At 44.1% G+C, this 25,715-nt stretch overlaps 1 protein-coding gene across 4 annotated transcripts in view; it reads left to right on the plus strand.

Moving 5' to 3' along the window:
* LOC115461812 (sialic acid-binding Ig-like lectin 15) overlaps positions 1 to 10,257 on the plus strand; it is a 79,370-nt gene extending 69,113 nt beyond the window's left edge. For 3 of the 4 annotated variants that reach the window (XM_030191856.1, XM_030191857.1, XM_030191860.1), the window contains 3 exons: positions 7,090 to 7,128; positions 7,245 to 7,291; positions 9,887 to 10,257. In XM_030191856.1, the coding sequence (XP_030047716.1) occupies positions 7,090 to 7,128; positions 7,245 to 7,250 (45 nt within the window). In that variant the 3' untranslated portion in view covers positions 7,251 to 7,291; positions 9,887 to 10,257. The remainder of the gene's footprint in view (positions 1 to 7,089; positions 7,129 to 7,244; positions 7,292 to 9,886) is intronic. The other variant, XM_030191859.1, reaches the window with a different exon arrangement.
* Positions 10,258 to 25,715: the final 15,458 nt, after the last annotated feature.

A 25,715-nucleotide genomic window follows, 5' to 3' on the forward strand; every position in this document is an offset into this window, starting at 1 on the left:
ACCTCTCTGTCTCCCTCAGCTCCTCCAAGTCTGCTACTCTAGCCTCAAGAGAAATGACTCATTCTTTGAGATCTAGGAGCTCTTTGCATCAGGCACACACATATAACCACTCACCAACTGGGAGTTAATCATACATGTGACACTCAATTCCAAGGCTGAATAGCACCCCTCTCACTGTTGGACTGCTATCTGCAACTTAGTATTATAGAGTTGTACAATCACAACTTCTTAAGGTACTATGGATGGATATTAGATGAATATAAAGAGACTTAAGGTTATATTCTATAATGTGTAATTTATTTAGCGTTTGCTTCTTAGAAACTAATTAAAGGTAATTAAAACTCTAATGGAAACACTCATCTTAATTAGAGTGATGACTATAATTGAAGAGTTGTTCTAGGGCTGGGTAGGAGTTGGGGGTGGGGGAGTGGGAATTAAGACTGAAGTAGACCCTGCAGCCTTCTACAGTCTATCTGTTAATGCTGTGTCAAGGTTCAAGTTTTAAAACTATAGAGACTAGTAAATAAATTTTACTTTTTATTTTTTAATTCTGTCTTAATCAGTAACCTACAATTCCTCTTTTAAACCTCAATCTTTAAGTTGCCAGAACACAGAGCAAAATAATATTCACTCACCCAGAGAAATGTCCTCTTCTCTCAGAGCCTTCTCAGCTGCTCTGGATGGACCCAGACCACGTGTTTCCCTCCTACGAAATGCAGTAAAGGGAAGAAAATTCTATTTCCTCTTCTAACAACTTGGGGGGAAATCTTCACAGTCATCTGCCAGTCTGATGGAAACAGAAATTTTGAGCTCTTCTGCGAAATCTTTGATAATTTTGTCTGGTTTGGATGCAAATAGACTTCCTGCTGAGATGTGGGCTTTTCCCATAAATATCTTCTGCCTGTTGAAACACGTTAGGGTTGCTAAAGATAAAGTGACCAGATAGTTCTATATCCAGGACCGCAAGTGGAGGCGGGTCTGGTTTTTCCCCCGTTGCATTCGAGATACGTAGTCTTTTTTTAAAAGACAGAAATTGTGAGAAAATAATTACATCTTCCTATATGCAATGAGGTTGAGCTAGAATGAGCTCAGCTTGTCTCCGATCACGTGGAGTTATGCAAGTAAATGGGAGCAAATAAAGACCCGCTTGGTCCATCCAGAGCAGCTGAATGGAACGTAACATATGCATACTCGTCCTTGATCTGTCCTTGCTATTTTTGGGTTACAGACTGTAGAGGTCTTCCCAGCATTGGCCTTATTTTGTAACCACTGGTGTTATTGTCTAAGCTAAAAAAAAAATTAATAGTTCTTATTTTTAATTTTTATATATCAATTTTTTAAATCTTTTTTTGTAGTTCTCTTAAAGAAATGAGATTTAAAATCTCATTTCCTTAAGAGAAGTACAAAAAAAAATAATAAAATAATAAATTCAAAACATAAAAAAAATTATAGATTAAAAAATTGATATATAAAAATTAAAAATATAAAAAAATTTGATGTTGGAAAGAAAATCTTCCATTAAGCTACACGGTAATAGAAGAAAACCACTGCTGGTTGTGATTCGTTTTCAGATTTCAGTGGTTTAGTTCTCGATCTTTTTAAAAAGTTACTGTCTAAGCACCAGTAAAGATTGTTTTGATACTGTCCTCTTTCCACATAGGGTTCCTTTGTGTTTATTCCATGAATTTTTGAATTCTGTCACTGTTTTTGCCCCAGGAGGACATTTCAGGCATCGACCACCCTCTCCATGAAAAAGTACTTCCTGACGTTATTCCATAATCAACCCCCCCCCCCCCCCATAACCTCAATTCATGTCCTCTACTTCTACTGCTTCCCCATCTATGGAAAAGATTTGTTTTCTATATTAATACCTTTCGAATATTTAAATGTCTGTATCATATCTCCCTTATCTCTCCTTTCCTCTAGGGCAGTCATTCCAAAACCTGTACTAGACCAACCCCAGCCAGTCAGGTTTTCAGGATGTCCACAATGAATATTCATAAGATGAATTTACAAGCACTACCTCCTTGGTATGCAAATTTATCTCATACATAATCATTTGGGGATATCCTGAAAACCTGTCTGGCTGGGGCCAGGACAGGTTTGGGAATCTCTGCTCTAGGGTACTACTACTACTACTACTTGACATTTCTAGAGTGGTACTAGGGTTACGCAGCGCTGTACAGTTTAACAAAGAAGGACAGTCCCTGCTCAAAGGAGCTTACAATCTAAAGGACGAAATGACAAGTTGGTGCAGTCTAGATTTCTTGAATAGAGGTAGAGTAGTTAGGTGCCAAAAGCGACATTGAAGAGGTGGGCTTTGAGCAAGGATTTGAAGATGGGCAGGGAGGGGGCCTGGCATATGGGCTCAGGGAGTTTATTCCAAGCATGGGGTGAGGCGACGCAGAAAGGGCGGAGCCTGGAGTTGGCGGTGGTGGAGAAGGGTACTGAAAGGAGGGATTTGTCTTGAGAGCAGAGGTTACGGGTAGGAACGTATGGGGAAATGAGGCTAGAGAGGTAATGAGGGGCTGCAGATTGAGTGCATTTGTAGGTTAGTAGGAGAAGCTTGAACTGTATGCGGTACCTGATCGTAAGCCAGTGAAGTGATTTGAGGAGATATATATATTCAAGGTTGTTAAAACAGATTGTGAAATATTGCAGGAAGACCTTAGGAAATAGGAAAACTGGGCATCCATATGGCAGATGAAATTTAATGTGGACAAAAGCAACGTGATACACATTGGAAAGAATAATCCAAATCATAGTTACCTGATGCTAAGATCCACCTTGAGGGGTCAACACTCAAGAAAAAGATCTAGGTGTTGTTGTAGATAATACGCTGAAATCTTCTGCTCAGTGTGTGGTGGTGGCCCAAAAAACAAACAGAATGCTAGGAATTATTAGGAAAGGGATGTTGAATAAGCATGAAAATACTATAATGCCTTTGTACTGCTCCTTGGTGCATCCGCACCTTGAGTATTGCGTTCAGTTCTGTTTGCTGTTTCTCGAAAAGGATATAGCAGAATTAGAAAAGGTTCAAAGAAGAGCGACCAAAACGATAAAGGGGATGGAACTCCTCTCGTATGAGGAAAGGCTAAAGAGGTTAGGTGTCACGTTTGTGACTGTTTCCTTGTCTGTGCTCACCTCGCCCTCTGGTGGCCAGACCAGGTGGCTGCTATAGACTGTCTGTTTACTGTCACCCGTTCCAGACTTCAGCCCAGTTCAGTCCAGATCTTCCGGGTTGCCAGAATTGCTTTCCATGTTTGTACCTGAACAACACCCGTAGTTGCCTTGTGATTGCTGCAGCTGAGCTTTAGCAGCTGATGGGCTTTATTAATCACCTAGAAACTTCTGTGTTTGCCTTTGCATCGTCTTAGGTCCCTGGTATGTGGGTGTGCTCTGTGCACTTCTACCTAGTCCAGTTTTATTCTGAGTTCTTGCCTGGTTCTTGTTTGTTTGTGTGTAGTTAGCTTTGGTTTTATTGTTTAGTTCCTAGTCTTGTTTCTGGTCTGCATTTCCTTGTCTTGTGTCTGTGTTCTTTATTAGTGGCTGCTTGGCAGCTTTTAGTCTTGACTCCCTCCTGTCTGTGTTTCTGTCTTAGTGGCTGCCTGGCAGCTTGTAGTCTTGACTCTGTTGTGTGTTTCCTGCTGGTATCCAGTTCCTGCCCAGTCCGGTAAGTCCTGCTGGCCGCCTGCACCCAGGGGCTCAACTCCTGGGGAAGGGTGGTCAAGTGCAGGTGAAGCCTTGCTCTAGTCCTGTGTTCCAGTACAAGTGTTCTTGTCCAGTGTGTTCCTGCTTTGCTTATCCCTGTCTCCAGTCCCTGCTTTGTGTGTGTGTTTGCTCAGTGCTGGTTGGGGTGGTTTTGCCTGCCACTGCCGCTCCTTGGCAGCGGCCCAAGGGCTCACAAACCTAGTCGCTGCTTTGAAAGCCTGACATTAGGGCTCTTCAGCTTGGAAAAGAGACAGATGAGGGGAGATATGATTGAGGTCTACAAAATCCTGAGTGGTGTAGAATGAGTACAAGTGAATTGATGTTTTACTCATTCCAAAAGTACAAAGACTAGGGGACACTCGAGGAAGTTACATGGAAATACTTTGAAAACAAATAGGAGGAAATATTCTTTCACTCAATGAACAGTTTAGCTCTGTAACTGTTTGCCGGAGGATGTGGTAACAGCGGTTAGCATATCTGGATTTAGAAGAGGTTTGGACAGATTCCTGGAAGAAAGGTCCATAGTCTGCTGTTGAGGTAGACATGGGAAGCAACTGCTTGCCCTGGGATTTGTCGTATGGAGTGTTGCCACGATTTGGGTACTTGTGACCTGGCTTGCCCACTTTTTGGAAAACAGGATACTGGGCTAGATGGACCATTGGGAATCTTGCCAAGCAGTTGTGACCTGGATTGGCCACTGTTGGAAACAGGATATCGGGCTTGATGGACCTTCGATCTGTCCCCCTATGGCAACGTTTATATTCTTATGGGCTACGTCAACCAGTGGATCCAAAAGAGTCCTCTCACAAGTGGTGTTTTCTCAAACAAGGTCTTTATTTCAAATCAATAAAAACAACCTGAAACGAATCGTGTTTCGGCTATAAAGGCCTGCGTCAGGGGTCTATTGATTTTCTGTATTGGAAATCAATAGACCCCTGATGCAGGGCTTTACGGCCGAAACACCATTCATGTCGGGTTGTTTTTATTGATTTGAAATAAAGACCTTGTTTGAGAAAACACCACTTGTGAGAGGACTCTTTTGGATCCACTGGTTGTGTGTTGGCTTTCGTTTCTCCTGTGGAGAGACCACCTTCTGTGGGTGTTGGCTTCTTATGGGCCACGTGGCACTTAGTACATGCCATTGTCCATTTAGTAAAAGGGCCCGTACATTTTTTGGAAGTGGTTTTTATTTTATTGCGTGTTATCATCCAAGTCATTCTCTGAGTGACAGGATCTTTGTTCTACCATCACTGAAAGATCTGAGATTATTAAAAAAAAACTCAACTGTTTTCTTGTGTTATCGTCCAATGTGGTGGAATAAACTGCCACCCTTGCTGCGTTCTTTGGCTGATCTCAGCACGTTTAAGAAAGCTCCATCAACTCCCCATTGTTACACTCCGTTGTTCTATTCCCCAAATGATATTTTGACTCTGACTTTGTCTTCCCAAAACTCTTCACAATGTAACCCATAATTGTACTGCAACAAATTGTATTTCCATCATTCACAATGTATTGTAAGCCACACTGAGCCCACAAATAGGTGGGAAAATGTGGGCTACAAATGCAATAAATAAATAGATAGATAAAATATGACCTCCGTCATCGTTTACTATGTTACTCTATCTCTATCCTAACTATTAAAAGATGTCAAATGTTGTCGTGGAGATTTTTTTGCTTTAAATATTGCTGATCTGTGATGTTAACTTTGTGTTTTATGAACATTTTCCTGTAACCCACCCTAAGTGGGAGGATGGGCTGAATAATGAGATAAAAGGAAAGGAGATTTCCAAAGATTTACCTAGCTAAAGTACAGGTTTAAAAATGGACCCTTTTGGCTGGTTAAATTTACGTTATTTAGTCAGGTATAAAAGGGGTTAGGTTGAAGGTGTTCGTGCAATGAGTTTTCAAAATTTAGCAGATTAATTCAATATCCAGCACTAGCCTTGGTTGTATCTATAGCAGATTTTCATCTGGGTAGACTTGGCTGGATACTGAGCAGAGAAACTACCAGGTGAAGGCAGCTAAAAAACTGAGGGGTACTTTACATAAGTACATAAGTAATGCCACACTGGGAAAAGACCAAGGGTCCATCGAGCCCAGCATCCTGTCCATGACAGCGTCCAATCCAGGCCAAGGGCACCTGGCAAGCTTCCCAAACGTACAAATATTCTATACATGTTATTCCTGGAATTGTGGATTTTTCCCAAGTCCATTTAGTAGCGGTTTATGGACTTGTCCTTTAAGAAACCGTCTAACCCCTTTTTAAACTCTGCCAAGGTAACCGCCTTCACCACGTTCTCCGGCAACGAATTCCAGAGTTTAATTACGCGTTGGGTGAAGAAACATTTTCTCCGGTTTGTTTTAAATTTACTACACTGTAGTTTCATCGCATGCCCCCTAGTCCTAGTATTTTTGGAAAGCGTGAACAGACGCTTCACATCCACCTTCACATCCACCTTCACATCCACCTTTTACAAAGGCACACTAGCAGTAAGGTCTCAGACCCAAAATGGACAAACGGAGATTTTCATTTTGCCGCACGTCCATTTTCGGCAAAAAGTTTTAAAAGGCATTTTTTTACAGGTGCGCTGAAAAATGATTCAGCAGGCACCAAAAACATGCGTCTACATTACCGCAGGCCATTTTTCAGCGCGTCTTTGTAAAAGGGCCCCTAAGTTTGCATAACTAGAAAATGGCCTGCGGTAGTGTAGAAATGTGTTTTGGCCGCACACAGATTCATTTTTCAGCACACCTGTAAAAAAAATGCCATTTTAAAATTTTTGCCGAAAACGGACGTGCGGCAACATGAAGATTGCCGCACGTCCATTTTGGGTCTGAGACCTTACCGCAAGCCATTGACCTAGCGGTAAGGTCTCACGCAGTAACCGGGCGGTAGTGGTCTACACACATAAAATGCCGATTACCACCCAATTGCCACCCGCACACCAGAAAATAAAAATATTTTGTGGGGTGTGTAGCCGAAAATTAATTTTTATTTTCTGCCGCACGTATCTGACGCGTGGCCAAGTGGCATTTGGCACGCGTAGCTCATTACCGTCCGGTTACCGTGTGAGTCTTTTCTCAGACCCAAAATGGACGCACTGCAATTTTGATTTTGCCGCACGTCCGTTTTTGGCAAAAGTTTAAAAAGGGCCTTTTTGATTCTGCGCGCACCCAAAACCCACGCCTACACTACCGCAGGCCATTTTTCAGCGCACCATTTCCTCAGGTACAAAAGCTTAGATTGTGAGCCCTCTAGGGACAGAAAAAGTACCTGCTCCTAATGCCTGATCGTTCCTTGCCTTGAACTTATTTCCCAGAATTAAATACCCAGGATTACGCCACATTTTGATGATTTTAATCTTTCTTTCCTTTAAGGTAATGAGAAAAGAACAAACTCCATTCCTGAGGCAGAAGGTAAATGCAGACAGGGTATCTTCTCTTGCCAGCCTCCTTCCTCTTAGAATAAAAGCTTCTCCTTGGCGAGATGATGTGTCTTATCACAATTCCCTCTTTGTCTTAACTCTTTTTAGAAGTGACCTATGCAACAGTGGTGACCCAGCCCAAAAAAGAGAAACTGGTGAGTCTGGGAACTGCTGGGAGAGGCTGGTGACTGACGTGACACTGCAGAAATGTAGTTGAATGATGGGAAGTATAAACAGGTGACACTGAATGGTCAGGCTCTGCAAAGGTGAGTGCTGGGACCTCATAGAGAGGCAGGTGAATGATGGTGTCCTGTAGAGAGACAGAGAAGTACATAAGTATTGCCACACTGGGACAGACCAAAGGTCCATCAAGCCCAACATCCTGTTTCCAACAGTGGCCAATCCAGGTCACAAATACCTGGCAAGATCCCCAAAAAGTTCAATACATTTTATGCTGCTTATCCCAGAAATAAGCAGTGAATGTTCCCTAAGTCCATTTTAATAATGGTCTGTGGACTTTTCCTTTAGGAAGCTGTCCGAACCTTTTTAAAACCCCGCTAAGCTAAACACCTTTCCCACATTATCTGGCGGCAAATTTAATTACACGTTGAGTGAAGAAAATGTTTCTCCAATTTGTTTTCAATTTTCTACTTTCTAGCTTCATCACATGCCCCCTAGTCCTGGTATTTTTGGAAAGAGTAAACAAACGATTCACGTCTACCCTTTCCACTGCACTCATTATTTTATAGACCTCTATCGTATCTCCCCTCAGCCGTCTTTTCTCCAAGCTGAAGAGCCCAGCTGCTTTAGCCATTCCTCATAGGGAAGTCGTCCCATCCCCTTTATCATTTTTTGTCACCCTTCTCTGCACCTTTTCTAATTCCACTATATCTTTTTTGAGATGTGGCGACCAGTATTGAACACAATATTCGAGGTGCCTCAAAAAGATGTAGCTGAGTGATGGGGTTAATGATGGTGTCCTGTGGAGAGACAGAGAAGTCCTATAAAACTGGCCTATTTGCGGCACTCGAGGCCTGCACTCCTGTATCACATATTTACAGAACAGCACGTAGGCGGAATTTGGGCGTTTACAAACAAATGTGCAATACATACACATCAGTGCCATAAACCTAATGATTTCCATGCATAATCAGCACATAAACCTAGCGTGTGCTTTATAGAATTTGTCAAGCCTCTTAAGGCTTGTTAACTGTAAAGTCTCAGTATCTTGAAGTATAACCTTGGTACACCGGAACACACCTGAAGCAAGGGCGTATCTGGACTTCGCCGTTAGGGGGGTCCAGAGCTGAGGTGAGGGTGCACATTTTAGCCCCCCCAGCGCTGCTGCTGACCCCCCCCCCCCCCCGCCACCACCATTGCCGACAGCCCCCGCCGCCGCCAGAACCCCCTCCAACAACTGTGGCCCGCCCGCCGTCGCCATGACATCGCCTACCTTTGATGGCGGGGGACCCCAACCCCCGCCAGCTGAAGTCTTCTTGCTTCATTTGGTTTCTGAGTCTGTCTGACGTCCTGCACGTACACAACATGTAGGATGTCAGACTCACAGAAAAAGAACGAAGTCCTGCAGATCGCAAGGCTTCATTCTGTTGTGTACGTGCAGGACGTCAGACAGACTCAGAAACCAAACGAAGCTTCGGTTGTCGGGGGTTGGGGTCCCCCGCCAGCAAAGGTAGTAGACGGCGACGGCAGGTTGACGGCGGGTTGGCGGCGGGAGGGAGGCTGAGAGGGTCATTGGCAGGGGGTCCAGGGCCAAATCTACGGGGGCCCTGGCCCCCGTGGCCCCATAGCAGCTACGCCCCTGACCTGAACTCTCTTTCGTTTCTGAAGTTTCCTTTATTGAATAAATACAGATAATTTACTCACAGTCAGATGTTCAGAAGTGTTGCCCCAGGGCACAGAGACTCTGTAATTCTGAGAGCTGTATCAGTGGTTGGAGGCAGAAATCTGAAGAGAGGTGAGAAAATAGTTAAACAGGTAGAAGTAGCTTAGAGCTAGGTGACTGGAAAGTGCAATATCTCATTAGGAAGATATATTCAAGGTAAAAAACCAAGTTCGTTCCAAGGAGTTTAGCAGGACAAGTGCTGTCTGACGCAAGATGGAGAATGCCTCATGGAGAGAGAGAGAGGCCAAGAAGGGCTCACACAGGCCCAGGGAGAAGGCGATAAAGAGACCAATAGGGACACAGTCTGCCATCAGGTAGCAAGGGTGGTCCCAGAGGACAGCCCTCAATTGGAGGGAAAGGTCATACCTGGCTGACCTCTCAGGACAGAGATAGTAAGAATGACCAGGAAATGATAGCAGGTAGACAAAGGAGCCAAGCTTGGCTGAGAAAGAGAAGAGGTCTTGGCAGCAGTACAAACCAATGGTAACAGTTCTTATACAGATAGGCAGGTGTGGCTGCATTACCTGTGAGACTACGTTACACACAATGCATTGCTCACATATCTTTGCAGTGAGAACTGCAGCAGTGAAAATCCTTAGAAGTGAGAATAACAATAAAGGCATTAAACACATTTTAGGGTCACATTATAATCTAGTGCAAGGCTATCAAAGGACAGAACAGAATTACCCCCATCCCGTGGGCAAAGGAGTGAAAACCTGCAGGGCCTTGAGGTTCTTCAGATGGGTTTGAAGTACAGAAGCAACTAGAGCAGCTAAAAAGGCCAAGTCTACGCTAGAATGGAAGTAAGTTTGTTCTGGTATCTCAAACAGGGTTTCTCTTTCCACAGCAGGAGGCACGCTGAAGTTCCAGAGGAGGTGATGTGCAAGCTCGAGGAACTGGCGGAAAAGGAGCAGGAGGGCGTTAGCATCCACTATCCAGATGGAAGCCATGGGATGGATTCGGTCACCTAAAATTACTTTCTATCTGCAGAAAGTAGAGTCATTTCTTTCCATCCTCTAACATCCCAGTTCTCCGAAACCACATGCACAAACTCTCACCATCTAAGGAGCACCTTGTGGAAACCCCATGCGAGAGTGTTTGGGATAAGCTACCAGCACTCATCTGTGTTAACTTCCATCACTTTTGACCAGGGCTTTATTTGAGGGGGTACTGAGTACCAACACCTTTTCCATTGTCTGCTAAAATTGGCCCATGGTTCTCAAGTTTTAATGAAAGTGCTCAGGCTCTACACACCAATTCTGCCTTGTCATAGATTCTGTGACTGGTTGCAAGGGGCCTGGCTATTGTGGGGTGGGTCTCTCAGTGATCACCCCACCCTTGAAGGGTGGCCTGGCATTTGAGTACCAGCACCAAAAAGCACACTGCTTTTGACTACATAAATCAGAATTGTTGTTTCGAACTCTGCCACCCTTGCAGAAACAGAAATATCCACTGATGCAATCAACCTCCCCTGTGGAAATTCAGAACGGTTAGTTCTTTTTGACGGAAGTAATTTTTTCCAGCTTGGATTTACGTCCTCCAAAGCCAGGCTCTGATTCTCGTCCTAGATCGTCTAGCCTTGGGTTGTGTTTTTTTTGTAGAAAGTACCTGCTTTCGTCACTGTTGGATTTCATCATGGAAGGCTCCAATAGGCCAGATCTGCAGGGCCTTGTAAAAGTCTTCACACCCTTGTGCATTTTTCATATTCTGATGCCTAAAAAAATATAATTCAAAATGTATTAAAGTAGGAATCTGTTTCACTGATCTACACTACTCTACATTTGCAGAAAACCATGAACGGACAAGTATACAAATATTCCAAAAGTAGTCAAGAATAAGAAACGAGAAAGTTTTGATTGCATAAGACTGAACAGCTTTGATTGCGCTAATTCCTGGAAGCCCTTTTAACAGCAATAACAGGCCTTAAATCTCTAGAGATATGGGATGGAGCAGTTTATGCTCATCCTTCTCAACAGAGTAGCTCAAGTTCCTTCTTGTTGACAGGTTGTCTGTCTTTCCACATATTTCCTATCAGATTCAGGGCTGTGCTTTCACTGGGCCACTCAAGGACATTCACTTCTTGCTGAGTCACTCCATCATTGCTTCGACTTTGAGCTCAGGATCATTGTCCTGCTGAAAGGTGAATCTTCTTCCCAGTCCCAGGTCTATGGTAGACGAACAGGTATTTCTCTGAGATCTGCCTGTACTTTGCACTATCTATCTTTCCCTCTCCATCGCTGCTGCTGCAAAGCAACCCCACAACATAATGTTGCCATGGTCGGGCTTTATCGTAGTGTAGGGGTATTTACCTGAGATCTCACCTTTGCTGGTCTTGGCCTATACAAGCCTGAACCGTTCTTATAACAATATGGATTCTACAGCCTGTGACCTGAATACATCTGTAACCGTCAGAATCCAGCTTTCTTGCAAAGGAAAATTACTGCTGAGCCTTGCAAAATTACTTCATCCAAGGACATATTCTTTGTTGCAAACTAGCCCCAGTATCTCCTGGGAACATTGGAGGAGAGAGAGACATGGCTCCATGAGTATGGCGATCAGATAGGGAGTTTGCATGCCATCTATAACAAAGGCTCCCTTCATGACCATGAAACTGGCTGGACCTTATGTCATCGTATGTGATTGGTCCACAGGTATCATCTGACCCTTGGAAACCAAAGGTTTGGACGGAAGAAGAGTGGAGAGACCACCAGAGTTGGAAGGAGAACACCAGAAGAGAGAAACACCGGAGGATACGCAGGTGAACAGAGCGCTCGGAAGAGCCAGAGACTGATTTTCCTAACACCAGTGAACTGCGCGCCTTGTAACCAACTGACAAGGCCTGCTCAGCTACAACATCAGGCCTTATCTAAGACTGTACCATTTACATTCAGAATGCAACTCTCAGACCTTATTCCTAGACTGGGAGGCTCGCTGAGGTTTTCACCTCGAGACTCTGAGGAACTCCGCTTCTCTACCATTGGGAGTCTGACAGACGGCAAGGTGAGATAACAGGATATGGTCGGGGATAATTAGTCCTTAGTTGGTCTGAGACAGATAGGTTTACGTCAGGACTTCTGATCTGTGTATTCAGCTGATCACTGTGTTTTGCATAAGACGTGTAATAAGTTCTTATAAGAATTATTAGGATTTCAGGATTCTACTGGGTTGTGTAATCACTCCTTTAGTTAGTCTGTTAGGGTAATTATATTGTATTATCTATTCTGGTGATAATCTATTTTTATAGCAAGTTATTTTTGTATTTTGCTTGGCATTTTGCTTCAGTACTGTTTATATATTTTTTTTTCTTTATATAATAAATAATAATATATTCCATCTGTGGCATTGTTCCTTTTTCCAGCACTGTTAGCTTTTCATTGGGCTTCAGAGGTAAATCCCTAGACACGAGTCCAGGATAACTGTTTAGCAGTGTTCTGAGTCATAGAAGTACCTCTAGCATGCCTAAGGTAGGGATTGTGGTAGCAGGGTGATGTACCGTGTTTGCTGCCTAGGATTAAGACCAGAAAGTTCTACTTTGGTCTCTTCAGACCACAAAAGCTTCTCCCAGATGCAAGCAGCTTTCCCCTAAGACCGTCTTTGCAAATGTTATACAGCCCTTCCTTCCTGCCACCCTCCCACATGGAGCACGTTTGTGGACCAGTCTTGAAAACATATAAGGTTGTGAAGGAACAGCCTAGTGGCTAGTGCAGTAGGCTGAGAACCAGGGGAACCAGAGTCAATTCCCACTGCAGCTCCTTGTGACTCTGAGCCCCAGGTACAACCTGTATATACTATGTAAACCGCTTTGAATATAATTGCAAAAAAACCCACGGAAAGGCGGTATATCAAGTACCATTTCCCTTTCCCTATTTGAGATTCTACATGGAATGTTGCTAGTGGAGGAGTAGCCTAGTGGTTAGTGCACTGGACGTTGATCCTGGGAAACTGGGTTCAATTCCCACTGCAGCTCCTTGTGACTCTGGGCAAGTCACTTAACACTCCAATGCCCCCAGGTACAAATAAGGACCTGTATATAATATGTGAATCGCTTTACTACTACTTATCATTTCTATAGCGCTACAAGGCATATGCAGCGCTGTACACCATATACAAAAGACAGTCCCTACTCAAAGAGCTTACAATCTAGATAAGACAGGTAAACAGACAGAACAATTAAGGGTAAGGGAATAAAGAGGTGATGATAAAAGGACAGGGCAAGTGAGTTAGGAGTCAAAGTTTTTATTTTTGCTATATTTGTACCCTGCGCTTTCCCACTCATGGCAGGCTCAATGTGGCTTACATGGGGCAATGGAGGGTTAAGTGACTTGCCCAGAGTCACAAGGAGCTGCCTGTGCTTTTTTTAGTAAACATTATTTTATTCCATCTTTACCAGTTAAAGGCATTCAGGAGGGAATTCTATAAATGGTGCTCAAAAATGGGCACAGAAAAAAACAGGCACAGTGGTATTCTATAAAGGGCACACACCCTTTATAGAATACGACTTTGACTGTAACCACAGAAAGGCGGTATATGAAATCCAGTCTCCTTTCTTTAAAGTACACCCCCACAGTCTTTGTTGATTTGGTTATCCTTCATCACGTGTTGAAAACTATCCAGCTCATTTTCGAAAGAGAAGGGCGCCCATCTTCCGACACAAATCGGGAGATGGGCGGCCTTCTCTCAGGGCCAGCCAAATCGGCATAATCGAAAGCCGATTTTGGCCAGCCTCAACTGCTTTCCGTCGCAGGGACGGCCAGAGTTCAAGGGGGCGTGTCGGCAGTGTACCGAAGGCGGGATGGGGGCGTAGTTAACAGTTGCCCATCCTCGGCCAATAATGGAAAAAAAGGGCGGCCCTGATGAGCATTTGGCCGACTTTACTTGGTCCCTTTCTGTTCACAATCAAGCCTTGAAATGGTGCCCAAACTGACCAGATGACCACCGGAGGGAATAGGGGATCACCTCCCCTTACTCCCCCAGTGGTCACCAACCCCCTCCCACCCAAAAAAAATTTTTTAAACATTTTTTTGCCAGCCTCAAATGTCATACCCAGCTCCATCACAGCACTATGCAGGTCCCTGGAGCAGTTTTTAGTTGGTACTGCAATGCACCTCAGGCAGGCGGACCCAGGCCCCTCCCCCCCTACCTGTTACACTTGTGGTGGTAAATGGGAGCCCTCCAAAGCCCACCCTAAACCCACTGTACCCACATGTAGGTGCCCCCCATTACGCTTTAAGGGCTATGGTAGTGTTGTACAGTTGTGGGGAGTGGGTTTTGGGGGGCTCAGCACCCAAGGTAAGGGAGCTATGTACCTGGGAGCAATTTACGAAGTCCACTGCAGTGCCCCCTAGGGTGCCCGGTTGGTGTCCTGGCATGTCAGGGGGACCAGTGCACTACAAATGCTGGCTCCTCCCATGACCAAATGGCTTGGATTTGGCTGGGTTTGAGATGGCTGCCATTAGTTTCCATTATCGGCGAAAACCAATGGCAGCCATCTCTAAGGGCGGCCCAGATGTTGAGATTTGGCCGTCCCCGACTGTATTATCGAAACGAAATATGGCCGCCCATCTTATTTCGATAATACGAATCGGGGATGCCGCTTTACGGGGCCGCCCTTAGAGATGAGCGCCCCCATTCGATTATGCCCCTCTATGCTAGCTCAGGATTGAGAATTATGGGTCCTGTTTACTTAAACGTGCTAGCATTCTTAGCGCACAAATTAATGCTCCCTATGCTAGAAACATCCATAGGAATATATGAATGTGTTTAGCATTAGCGTGCGGTAAAAACATTAGTGTGCCTTAGTAAACAGGGCACTAAGTCTTATTTTGGGGTCCTTTTACTAAGCTGCACCAATGCGCTTCTAACACAGGACGCGCGAAAGCGTTCCACGGTTAGTTTTGCCATCTACTATTTTTAAAATTTTGCTTAGGGAGCATGTCTGTGCCAACCAGCCATCTCATCTGCGTTAGCGCAGAATCAACTACTCCTGCGGCCATTTTATTAAATGGCCACACATGGATTCTAGCATTAGCGCACGGCCAAATATTCAAAAACATAGAAAAGGCCTTTTACAGCTATGGTAAAACTGACCTTAGCGCGTGGAGAAAGTCCCATGTAAAGGCATTTCTTACCACAGTTTAGTAAAAGGACTCCTTTCTTTCTTATTTTCAACCTTTCTTTCATTTTTCTTATGTTTTTTTGTTTATGTATATTGCTTATGTTGTATACTGTATAGATTATGATTTATATTGTACCCTATTAAAGAGATTTATTTTATTAGGTCATGTGGAGGGGCATAATCGAACGGCGCCGGCCATCTATATGGCCGGCACCGCAAACAGCAGTCCCGAACCGTATTATCGAAAAAGATGGCCGGCCATCTTTTGTTTCAATAATACGGCTGGGGCCGGCCACATGTCAGAGATAGCCGGGTTTGAGATGGCCGGCATCAGTTTTCAGCGATAATGGAAATCGATGCCGGCCATCTCAAACCCGGCCAAATCCAAGGCATTTGGTCATGGGAGGAGATATGATAGAAGTGTATAAAATAATGAGTGGAATGGATCGGGTGGATGTGAAGCGACTGTTCACGCTATCCAAAAATACTAGGACTAGAGGGCATGAGTTGAAGCTACAGTGTGGTAAATTTAAAACGAATCGGAGAAAATTTTTCTTCACCCAACGTGTAATTAGACTCTGGAATTCGTTGCCGGAGAACGTGGTACGGGCGGTTAGCTTGACGGAGTTTAAAAAGGGGTTAGATAGATTCCTAAAGGACAAGTCCATAGACCGCTATTAAATGGACTTGGAAAAATTCCGCATTTTTAGGTATAACTTGTCTGGAATGTTTTTACGTTTGGGGAGCGTGCCAGGTGCCCTTGACCTGGATTGGCCACTGTCGGTGACAGGATGCTGGGCTAGATGGACCTTTGGTCTTTCCCAGTATGGCACTACTTATGTACTTATGTACTTATGAGCCAGCATTTGTAGTGCACTGGTCCCCCTGACATGCCAGGACACCAACCGGGCACCCTAGGGGGCACTGCAGCGGACTTCATAAATTGCTCCCAGGTGCATACCTCCCTTAACTTGGGTGCTGAGCCCCCCAACCCCCACCCAAAATCCACTCCCACTACCATAGCCCTTATGGGTGAAGGGGGGCACCTACATGTGGGTACAGTGGGTTTTGGGGGGGGGGTTGGAGGGCTCCCATTTACCACCACAAGTGTAACAGGTAGGGGGTGGATGGGCCTGGGTCCACCTGCCTGAAGTGCACTGCACCCACTAAAAACTGCTCCAGGGATGGAGCTGGGTTTGACATTTGAGGCTGGCAAAAAATGTTTAAAAAAAATTTTGGGGGGTGAGGGTGGGAGGGGGTTGGTGACCACTGGGGGAGTAAGGGGAGGTGATCCCCTATTCCCTCCGGTGGTCATCTGGTCAGTTCGGGCACTTTTTTGAGACTTGGTCCTAAAAATAAATGGACCAAGTGAAGCTGGCCAAGTGCTCGTCAGAGCCGGCCTTCTTTTTTCCATTACTGGCCGAAGCTGGCCATCTCGTAACCACGCCCCCGTCCCGCCTTCCGTACCCTGCTGAAACGCCCCCTTTAACTTTGGCCGGCGCTGCGACGGAATGCAGTTGAAGCCGGCCAAAATTGGCTGTTATACCGATTTGGCCGGGTTCAGGAGATGGCCGGCCATCTCCCGATTTGTGTCGGAAGATGGCCGGCCTTCTCGTTCGAAAATAAGCAGGATAGCAAAACTGATAATAAATAAACTCAAAAGACAACCAAGATTAAAATATCTCTGCTAAATTGAGCTATAGACAGCCTTGGACTCTCTTTCTCGGTGGCCACAGATCTGGCCCCCGTGTACCACTTATGTCAATGTCAGTGTTAATGCTACACTTATTGATCTCAGCTTTCCAGTAACTTGGGTTCAGCGCAGTATACAAAAGGAGCAATATCTAAATTATACAGATACTTAAAACAGCACAGCAAAAATAAGAATGATTATTTAAACCCAACCAAAAAGATAGGTTTTCAGCATTTTGCGAAATGTCAGATAATTCTGTTGCAAACAAATTATTGATGGGAAAGAATTCCATTCAGGAATTATAATAACTGAAAAAATAGAGTTAATCATAGTAACATAGTAGATGACGGCAGAAAAAGATCTGTACGGTCCATCCAGTCTGCCCAACAAGATAAACTCATATGTGCTACTTTTTGTGTATACCCTACATTGATTTGTACCTGTCCTTTTCAGGGCACAGACCGTACAAGTCTGCCCAGCACCATCCCCGCCTCCCACCACCGGTTCTGCCACCCAATCTCGGCTAAGCTCCTGAGGATCCATTCCCTCGGAACAGGATTCCTTTATGTTTATCCCACGCATGATTGAATTCCGTTACCATTTTCCTCTCCACCACCTCCCGTGGGAGGGCATTCCAAGCATCCACCACTCTCTCCGTGAAAAAATACTTCCTGACATTTTTCTTGAGTCTGCCCCCCTTCAATCTCCTTTCATGTCCTCTCGTTCTACCGCCTTCCCATCTCCGGAAAAGGTTCATTTGCAGATTAATACCTTTCAAATATTTGAACGTCTGTATCCTATCACCCCTGTTCCTCCTTTCCTCCGGGGTATACATGTTAGATATTCAAAAAATGTAAGTTTCTAAAAGGACAGAGAATAAGCTGATCCTTAAACAAGACAAGTGACCAAATAGTGAATTGGAGATCATATTTATTTAAAAAATGTGAGGCAGAACCATAAAAATATTTGAAACAACAAGCAAAATGCCTTAAACAATATCCTTTCAGCCACCGGGAGCCAATGTAGTTGAGCCATAAATCCTGATACATTGAAAACTTCCATAATCTAAAAATTAGCCTATATAAGTATGGCCATACTGGTACAGACCAAAGCGCCATCAAGCCCAGCATCCTGTTTCCAACAGTGGCCAATCCAGGTCACAAGTACCTGGCAAAAAAAAACAGTACATTTTATGCTGCTTATCCTAGAAATAAGCAGTGGACTTTCCCCAAGTCCATTTTAATAATGTCTTATGGACTTTTCCTTTAGGAAGTCAGCCAAACCTTTTTTAAACTCTGCTAAGCTAACCACCTTTACCACATTTTCTGGCAACGAAGTCCAGAGTTGAATTACATGTTGAATGAAGAAAACATTTCTCCAATTCGTTTTAAATTTACTACTTTGTAGCTTCATTGCATGCCCCCTAGTATTTTTGGAAAGCGTAAACAGATGCTTCACATCTACCTGTTCAACTCCACTCATTATTTTATAGACCTCTATCATATCTCCCCTGAGCCGCCTTTTCTCCAAGCTGAAGAGCCCTAGCCGCTTTAGCCTTTCCTCATAGGGAAGTTGTCCCATCCCCTTTATCATTTTTGTCGCCCTTCTCTGTAGCTTTTCTAATTCCACTATATCTTTTTTGAGATCGGTGACCAGAATTAAAAATAATATTTGAGGTGCGGTCGCACCATGGAGCGATACCAAGGCATTATAACATCCTCATTTTTGTTTTCCATTTCTTTCCTAATAATATCTAACATTCTATTTGCTTTCTTAGCCGAAGCAGCACACTGAGCAGAAGGTTTCAACATATCATCAATGACGACACCTAGATCCCTTTCTTGGTCCGTGACTCCTAACGTGGAACCTTGCATTACGTAGCTATACGGGTTTCTCTTTCCCACATGTATCACTTTGCACTTGCTCACATTAAACGTCATCTGCCATTTAGACGCCCAGTCTCCCAGTCTCGTAAGGTCCTCTTGCAATTTTTCACAATCCTCTTGTGATTTCATAACTTTTTTAAATGTTATTTTTAATAAATGTATAAATTTTTCAGAAGACAAACTCTTGTTATTTAGAAACATAGTAAGAAACAAACAAAAACAATAATATCATAAAGGCAAATAATTAAACTTTCTCAGACCATAATCAATCAGGGAGTGTCACCTTAAATATAGGAGATTGGTATACTAACACAAAATTAGACTATGCAAATAACATACAGTAAAGGTTTCGCGTGATTACCAAGTAAAATCAAACTCAAACATATCATCACCATGGAAAGCAGATTGTGGAGTACCACAAGGATCACCGATCCTCTTCAACCTAATGATGACCCCACTAGCCAAGTCATTATCCAACCAAGGCCTTAACCCCTTCATCTATGCAGACGATGTCACAATATTCATTCCTTACAAATCTAAACTGACAGAAATCACCAACGAAACCAAGATCAGCTTGAACATCATGGACTCATGGGCAAATGCATTTCAAGTAAACCTCAACAAAGAAAAAACACACTGTCTTATCCTCTCATCCCAACACAGCGTGGCCAACCCCACAATTATCAACACCCCAGATTACACCCTCCCTATCTCAGACAGCCTGAAAATCCTCGACGTTACATTAGACCGCAACCTAACACTAGAGAGCCAAGTGACATCCACAACAAAGAAAATGTTCCACTCAATGTGGAAACTCAAACACGTGAAACAATTCTTCCCGAGGTAAACATTTTGCAACCTGATACAATCAATGGTACTTAACCACTTAGACTACTGCAATGGAATTTATGCGGGATGCAAAGAACAAACATTACAGAAACTTCAGAACACGCTCAAAACACGGCAGCTAGACTTATCTTTGGAAAAACGCGATTTGAAAGCGCAAAACCCCTCCGTGAAAAACTACACTGGCTCCCAATCAAAGAACGCATTGCTTTCAAAATCTGCACTCTGGTTCACAAAATTATCTACAGTGAAGCTCCAGGATACATGACAGACTTGATCGACCTACCAACTAGAAACACATCCGAATCAACACGAACGTATCTAAATCTGCACTACCCAAGCTGCAAAGGACTCAAATACAAATCAACATACATGCCTAGTTTTTCCTACATAAGCACACAACTGTGGAATGCATTACCAAAAGCCTTGAAAACTATGTACGACCACCTAAACTTCCAGAAAAAACTAAAAACTAACCTGTTTAAAAAGTTATACCCTACCAATCCAACATAACAACAAAACTAAAGAACGTAATGGACATAACACAACTCTTCCGTTGTACGATTCCCTAGTGTGGCTGGGCCACATGAACTTTATCTTACCACAACATCACTTTGTATTTGTTTACACCGGAGTCTGCAAACGCCTCTCCGGTACTATGTAAGCCACATTGCGCCTACAAATAGGTGGGAAAATATGGGATACAAATGTAACAAATAAATAAAATAAATTACCTCTTTTCCTAAATTTTTATTTCCAACATTTTCAAGTTATCCACATACGTGACAAGTTTCTCATACATTTGTACCCAGCAATGGAACGCACTACCGAAGGTCATAAAAACAACGCAAGACCTAACTATCTGCCAAAGGCTACTGAAAACAGATCTGTTCAAGAAGGCATACCATAAACATCCATCCTAAATACTAAATAATAAGACTTTACACGACCTAGACACAACCGAAATCATATCACTTGACTGTTTAACCTCTTTACTACTAGTGAACAAGCACTATCACCTCTATCCTTATGTCGAACATGGTCTCTCCATAATCGACGTCCTAATGAATATTATAATCCAATTGTCACTTAGGAGCCTTCATGCAATAGCATAATGTATTCTTCTTTACCATGTATGTAGGCACATGAGATATATATATATACCATGAACTGTTCCATGTATGTTATGTTCCATCTATGTTACCATGTATGTATGCACCTTATCGCAACACCATTTGTAATTCTGTTACCCGGAAATGGCAACCGCCATGACGGCAAATGTAAGTCACATTGAGCCTGCAAATTGGTGGGAAAATGTGGGCTACAAATGCTACAAATAAATAAATAAATTAACAAGAAAAGCCTTTAATTGCTCAGGGGAGTAAAATACATATTTAATCTCCCCATATCGAACCAAGCATTTACAAGGGTAACCTGCTGTGTGTGGGAAAGCGCGGGGTACAAATATAATAAATAAATATGCCAGTAGAAAAGTCCCCCCTAGATTCAATGTTTCCTGTCTCATAATCAAAAACTATTTTGTCCATTCTTGAGTTGACTTGGCAACATCTGGATAAATCCAAATGTTTTTCCCTCCAAAAAATGCATTTCAGTGTTTAAAATAAAGTCTTAGAACGGCATTCAAGTCTTGCTCAAAAACAAAGGAAACAAGAAGTGTAGCTCTCTGTAGCATTTTCTACAGATTGTTCCAGAACAGCAGATAAATTATTCACATCGATATTTACATCCTCCCCACCTTCACCTTCCTTTTTCGCCTGAACTCTTGGGTAAATAGTATATCTTATTAAGAGGAGGAATATCGCCTTGTGGTATTTTCAAATTTTCTATCAAATATCTTTTAAACAAATCCAAAGGCAAAGTCCCAGGGATTTTGGGAAAGTCCTAAAGGTGGAGATTTAAACGCCTATTTCTGCTCAATCTTTTTATGGAGAGTTAATTTATCTTTAACCGAGGCAAACTTAAATTCTTGACGTTGTTTCACATCTTCCCCCTATTTTTTTTTTACTTAATAACTTTGAATAACTTTGTGTTGTCAGCAAATTTAATTACCTCACTAGTTACTCCCATCACTAGGTCATTTATAAATATGTTAAAAAGCAGCGGTCCCAGCACAGGCCAGTGGCGTAGCCACAGGTGGGCCTGGATGGGCCGGGGCCCACCCACTTAGGGTTCAGGCCCACCCAACAGTACCACATGTTTAGTGGTAGCTGGTGGGGATCCCAAGCTCTGCCAGCTGAAGACTTCTCCCTGATGGTAACAAAAACGCTACTCTCCATGATATCGGCACCTGCGCATGCTCAGTTTTCAGCCCATGCCTGCTGCAGATTACCAAGGTGGAGAGAAGCATTTTCCCACCAGCTGAGATATTGTTTTGGGGGGGGGGGGGGGGAACATTTGGTGCCCACCCACTTCTTGCCTAGGCCCACCCAAAATCTGCTGTCTGGCTATGCCCTTGGCACAGACCCCTGGGGAACCCCTCTATCTACCCTTCTCCAGCGATCTTCTGGATAAGTTGAAGTTTTTAAAGATATTTACTGCTGAACCCTGCACCAGTCATCACTCCAGGATGATGGAGGCGATGACAAGAGACAGAAAACAAAATGTACTGGTCCAGTGATTCCTTGTTGTTCTACAGAGCTGTGAAAACAGACTCTAGCATAGGCAATTCAAAACAGCAAATGCACTGTCTTAACAGGATTGAGTTAGGAGAAAAGCCCTCAGAAACTGTGACACGGCTGTATCTCAATAGTATTAATGTTTGAGCAATTCCAGTTATTTCTCATTGATTTACTCGCTCTACAGCAGTTAGACTCTATCTCTTCACTATTGTATGAAAGTTGTTTTACCCGGGGCAATGGAGGTTTAAGTGACTTGCCCAGAGTCACAAGAAGCTGCAGTGGGAATCGAACTCAATTTCCCAGGATCAAAGTCCAGTACACTAACCACTAGGCTACACCTCCACTCATTCCACCAATAAGAGCCAACCTCATTAGTGATGTCACAATGGCTTGATTGCCCGATACTTGGCTCACTTCTGATATTGTGATGTCATAAGGGAAAGGGGGAAATGGGACTTGATATACCGCCTTCCTGAGGTTTTTGCAATAACATTCAAAGCGGTTTACATATATTTAGGTACTTATTTTGAACCAGGGGCAATGGAGGTTGCCCCTGAAATTAAATATGACCAAAACCGAGCTTCTCATTTTCCCCCCCAAACCCACCTCCCCGCTCCCCCCGTTTTCTATTTCTTTTGATGGCTCTCTCATTCTGTCTCCTCAGCTCGAAACCTTGGGGTCATCTTTGACTCTTCTCTCTCCTTCTCTGCTCATATCCAGCAGATTGCCAAGACCTGTCATTTCTTTCTTTACAACATCTGTAAAATCCGCCCCTTTCTTTCCGAGCACTCTACCAAAACCCTCATCCACACCCTTGTCACCTCTCGTTTAGACTACTGCAATCTGCTTCTTGCTGGCCTCCCACTTAGTCACCTCTCCCCTCTCCAATCGGTTCAAAACTCTGCTGCCCGTCTCATCTTCCACCAGGGTCGCTTTACTCATACTACCCCTCTCCTCAAGACCCTTCACTGGCTCCCTATGCGTTTTCGCATCCTGTTCAAACTTCTTCTACTAACCTATAAATGTACTCACTCTGCTGCTCCCCAGTATCTCTCCACACTTGTCCTTCCCTACACCCCTTCCCGTGCACTCCGCTCCATGGATAAATCCTTCTTATCTGTTCCCTTCTCCACTACTGCCAACTCCAGACTTTGCGCTTTCTGTCTCGCTGCACCCTACGCCTGGAATAAACTTCCTGAGCCCCTACGTCTTGCCCCATCCTTGGCCACCTTTAAATCTAGACTGAAAGCCCACCTCTTTAACATTGCTTTTGACTCGTAACCACTTGTAACCACTCGCCTCCACCTACCCTCCTCTCTTCCTTCCCGTTCACATTAATTGATTTGATTACTTTATTTATTTTTTGTCTATTAGATTGTAAGCTCTTTGAGCAGGGACTGTCTTTCTTCTATGTTTGTGCAGCGCTGCGTACGCCTTGTAGCGCTATAGAAATGCTAAATAGTAGTAGTAGTAAGTGACTTGTCCAGAGTCACAAGAAGCTGCAGTGGGAATCGAACTCAATTCCCCAGGATCAAAGTCCACCACGCTAACCACTAGGCTACTCCACTCATTCCACCAATAAGAGCCAACCTCATCAGTGATGTTATAATGGCTTGATTGCCCGATACTTGGCTCACTTCTGATATTGTGATGTCATAAGGGAAAGGGAAATGGGACTTGATATACCGCCTTTCTGAGTTTTTTGCAACTACATTCAAAGCGGTTTACATATATTCAGGTACTTATTTTGTACCAGGGGCAATGGAGGGTTAAGTGAGTTGCCCAGAGTCACAAGGAGCTGCAGTGGGAATCAAACCATGGTCTGCTGCTGCGCCTTCGAAGGTGAGGCGCTTAAATTCAATGCCAGGGAGCGACGGAGGGTGGGCCGGCCGGACTGCGGCAGTGGCGCCACCGGGCCCCCCCCCCCCCCCCCGAGGCCAGAGCCTGGGGAATTTTGTCGCCCCTGTCCCCCCCTCGGTGGCCCTGGAGGACTGTATATACTGTAATGGAAAGCAGTGTTAGAGGATTTTTTGTTCTTTCCTCTGTGTTTTCTAGATTTAGAGGCTTCCTTTCACTCAGGCAGACGAGAATGTGGATCATTGCTGCATTGTTTTTCATGTTGTGTATAGACCCAGTTCACAACTACTACAGTAACTTCACTAAACTATTCCTCCATCAATCCCGGCAGCCAGGAGAGGTTTTCCTTTCTCCAGTTTCTTCTAGAAATTTAAAGAGGCAGCGACGTGTCGATTCAGCATCAGAAACTTCCAGCTCAGGCCTGCAGAAGCGCTGGTACCTGATTTCACTTTTTATTCAACCGCTAGACCCAGGCTCATCCTCTTTGCTCATAGGCCTTTTTAGATGAAGTAAAACCATACATGTGTGTGTGTGTGTATGACCCATATGTGTGCACGCAATGTACTTACAACACTTGAGGTAGGTCCACTTGTATAAAAATAAAAAGCTCCACCCCTTCCCTATTAAAAATATTCAAATTACTACTACTTATTTATATAGCGCTCCTAGACGTAGATTTAAAGAGCAGATTTTTTTTGTGGATTAGACTATAGAGCAGGGGTTCTCCACCCACTGCCTGGGACACACCGACCTAGTCAGGTTTTCAGGATATTCACATTGAATATGCATGAGATAGATTTGTACACAATGGAAACAGGACATGCAAAGCTAGCTCCCGCGTACTCACTGTGGGATCCTGAAAACCTGACTGGCTATGGGTGGCCCGAGGACTGGGTTGAGAACCCCTGTTTTATAGAGTAGTACTTCCCAAACCTGGTGATGGAGGCACCCCAGCTAGTCAGGTTTCCAGGATTTCCACCATGAAGGAGAGATTTGCATGCACTGCCTCCACTGCGTGCAAATCTCCCTCCTGAACATGTACCGTGGACCTCCTGAAAACCTGACTAGCTGAGGTGCCTCCAGGAGCAGTGGGCCGATGATCAGAAGCAAATGCGGGCGCTAGAGGCTATTAACGCCATACTAGCGCCCCTGTTTGCTCCCGCCCCATGATCAGAGCTCTCAAGTGCATGAAACAATGTGCTTGCAGGCTCTGACCGCAAGTAGCATGCAAATACATGTAAAATAGGTCATTTATTATTCCTGTCCAATGCTCAGGAGGCAGCATGCCAAACACTGGAGCTGCTCTCACAGCAAACCCTACGCCAGCTTGGAACTGGCGTTAGGGGTTGCGAGCATTGGAGAGGAATGGGGAGCCTTGTCCAGCATGCATTTGCATACTTGCAGGCCCCCCAACCCCCCCCCCCCCCAGGATACTTTTCTCTGGTGGCCTACTGGCCTTCTCCATCCCCTCGTCCCTAGCTACATGGGGCTTCCCTACCATCTAAGGGAGAAACCCTTATATGGTAAGGAAGCCCCACCCGTGCATCCCAGGATGCATTGGGCAAGGCACCACCATTTTGAAAGTAGCGCTTGAAGGAGAAGGGAGTGCTACTTCCTCCTCCACGATTTAAGGTACGGGG

The sequence above is a fragment of the Microcaecilia unicolor genome, chromosome 2, assembly GCF_901765095.1.
Source record: "Microcaecilia unicolor chromosome 2, aMicUni1.1, whole genome shotgun sequence".
NCBI lineage: Eukaryota > Metazoa > Chordata > Amphibia > Gymnophiona > Siphonopidae > Microcaecilia > Microcaecilia unicolor.